This window comes from Triticum aestivum, unplaced genomic scaffold (assembly GCF_018294505.1).
Source record: "Triticum aestivum cultivar Chinese Spring unplaced genomic scaffold, IWGSC CS RefSeq v2.1 scaffold40473, whole genome shotgun sequence".
NCBI classification, from domain to species: Eukaryota; Viridiplantae; Streptophyta; class Magnoliopsida; order Poales; family Poaceae; genus Triticum; species Triticum aestivum.
The window spans coordinates 1-2,880 of NW_025239578.1; the positions used below are offsets into that span (position 1 = coordinate 1).

The following is a 2,880-nucleotide window of genomic DNA, read 5'->3' on the forward strand; positions in this document are numbered from 1 at the left end:
GCTGTGTTATGAATCTTACCACTTCTGATCTGTCTTTTGCAGCTATGCTCGGTGCGTTCCAGGACTCTCCACAGGTGAGTTTTTTTTCTTGTTCAGTTTCTGCCTTAATTTTACTTGAAGTCTGTTCTTTTTCCCTCTAAGTAGATAAGATAATCATGCTAGTGTGCAGCTTAGGCCTCGTAATATTGGATCAGTTGCTTGTATGTCTGCTTAATTGTGCTTTGCCAATGGCCTTTGTTCTACTGCTTCCTAGTCCTCTGTTTTGACGTTTACATCTTGTGCTGTTTATTTTCAGAACCTAAAATTTAACATGTTTTGCAGTGGCACCGGCTTTTTATGCTCATGTAAAAGCTAGAGTCTGTACTCGCCACTACATGGAAGGGGACGGCTCAACTGGGGAACTAAATATTAAACTTCTTGGTGGTGGTGACAAGTTAGTTACTGACATCTTAGTACTATTTCCAGTCTGTAAATGTTTGTCTTTTTTCTCTATGCCAAGCTTTAATGTTATTACTGTTTTGCAGTCCGGATACTGGAAGGTCTCGTAAAAGGCCTCGTGAGGAAGAATCGGGTTCTTCATCTCAATCGGCCGATCACCCAACTTTGGGAGGCAACAGAATATCCAACATAAGTAATGCCGGTCGCGTCCCTTTTGTGGACTATGTTAAAGCACATCGCGGTAGTTTCATCGTCAAAGTAGGAGTTCAGGACTGTACCTCTACAGTTGTAGGTAGAAAGGAAGATAGATATGATTTTGCCGACATCGGTAGGGTACTCGGTAGTAGTTTTCTTATAGCTTACTTTGACACACACAAAGAGAACTTGACGTGGGGTGGAGAATTGATGTTTGAAGATATTGAAGTAAGCTATGGTCGAATCGTGGTGAATAGAAAGCCAAGAGTGGCTACGAGTCAAGATGATTTTGACAAGGATATCCATGTCCTCGTATTAATGTTGACAGGTACATTCCTTCCAAAGGGGAAGAATTTACCATACTTTGAAGGCTTTCTTACATTTATCGAGAAGAGCAAATTTAGAAATCATCCAGAACTGCTACCGTACAAGCGGCACCCCTTGGTTTTTATGTCCCCACTAGAAAGAGGTAATTGTTGTTGAACTTCTATGCTTTTACATTTTTTTGAGAAACTGTGTCATTTTATAGTAGCTTAGTTAGTGATAGCTTAATTGCACTTTTATCCACTGTTGGGTTAACTAATGCATTATACTAACAACTATTTGCAGTTACGTTATTGAATAACTGTTTTTTTTTTTTACTGCAATTGTAGCTGCTGCTTTGGATAATCTTTTGAAGATTTATTTCCGGCTCAATGGTACTCAGCAGAAGGCTTTCCGGTCAACATTGGCCAGCATCGATTGCCCCAACTGGCCTGCTGCAAAAAGTTACTGCATTTTTGAACCTCTGGTTACTTATCAAGTGAACAAGCGTGGCTTCGATACATACCTAGAAGAGCACTTTGATTGTTTACTCATTTTGCGAAACCATAATGAGCACGGCAAAGTGGTACTAAATGTCTAATCTCTCTATTATAACTGTTTCCCTTTTATTGTTTGCTGTTGTTCTAAAGATTAGTTTAAATTACAGTTGGAATGGGAATTGCTTGACTATGCCTCAGTTGCGTGCTTCGGAGATTTTGTTCAGGATTCTTTCTTGGGTCTTATGCTAAAGGGCTATGAAGTTCATAAAGCCCTTGCTTAAAGGTAACAAGTCATTTGTTCCTAAATTCTGTTCTTATAGCCACTGTTGGGTAAATATTTCTTGGATAATTTGTGGTAGATTCTTAGATAGGGACATAAAATTGGATAACATTGTTCCTAGTCTTTGGTTCCCTCTTTGTTTCTTGGATCGGAATGCATGTTCTTGTACGAATTGTTCTGTTTTCATCTCCCGATGACCACAAGCTGATAACCACGGGGCTATTTTCTTAGAATTTTCGAGTTTCTACTGTCTACACGAAGTCCTTGCATGTGCGATAAAGATCTTGAAAAAATCTTGGCATCTAATCTTTCTCTGTTTCTGCTTGTGATGTCACAACACCCCACGTATCTAGTTTGCTCTGGTTACTACTGATGCCAATGCCATTTATTGTAATGGATTCTGTCCTGAACTTCCGAATTGTGATATCCAATCTGCTACTGTTTTCTGATGCGTCTGATTGAATCTGATGGCTGACCTCTTGATGCTTTGTGATGGGTGGCAGGCATTTGGCAGGCAGAAGGTGGAGCCTGAGGTCAAGGAGGAGACTCCGGGTGTGATGCCAGAAGTACCAGCGGCAACTGAGTCTCAGTGAAGGCGTCCTGAGCTCGTGATCGTCTTCCATGAATCTGAAGCTTCATTCACTGAGAGTTGTGAGGTCTTATAAGCATAGAGTTATCTTTTGGTTTTGTCCTTGTCTTTGCTTAGTTGGGACATACATGGTTTGCCTGAGCGATTTCAACTTGTAAGACACTAAGACCCGTTCCAGTTATGGATCTTAATCTGGTTGGAACCGCCGTCATTTGCGGTGCATTTTGGTGATATTCGTTTTGCCATCACCTATGCTTCATTCTGTCGAATGGAATGGAAGATCATTTGATCAGGTAGTTCTCCGTGCAATGCGACCTGGTCTTGTTCTGGTTCTCCTTGATGCTACCAATGCTACCTGCTTCCTATTGAGTTTAGTTGCTTCAGTGTATTCGTGCAGTATTATAGTTGGTGTTTACATTCGAATGTATATTTCTCAAAGATTGGCCAGGCCAATAAGAGTTTATAAGGGCACATCAAGCCGTGAGGAGAGGTGGGTCAGCCAAAAATTGCTTGCCTCCTTGTCTGTCTTGGCTGCTACCTTGTCTACCGGTTCCCTAAACCGGTTGCACCAAAGT

At 41.1% G+C, this 2,880-nt stretch overlaps 1 protein-coding gene across 2 annotated transcripts; it reads left to right on the top strand.

The window, feature by feature from the left end:
- Window positions 1-42: 42 nt before the first annotated feature.
- LOC123176725 (uncharacterized) lies at window positions 43-2,597 on the top strand (the record flags this gene model as incomplete). 2 transcript variants are annotated; one of them, XM_044590808.1, is given in 7 exon segments in its annotated part: window positions 43-74; window positions 322-433; window positions 525-631; window positions 962-1,102; window positions 1,287-1,522; window positions 1,604-1,719; window positions 2,220-2,597. In XM_044590808.1, coding segments are annotated over 6 exon segments (742 nt in total), but the record flags the coding sequence as incomplete, so codon positions are not given.
- Window positions 2,598-2,880: the final 283 nt, after the last annotated feature.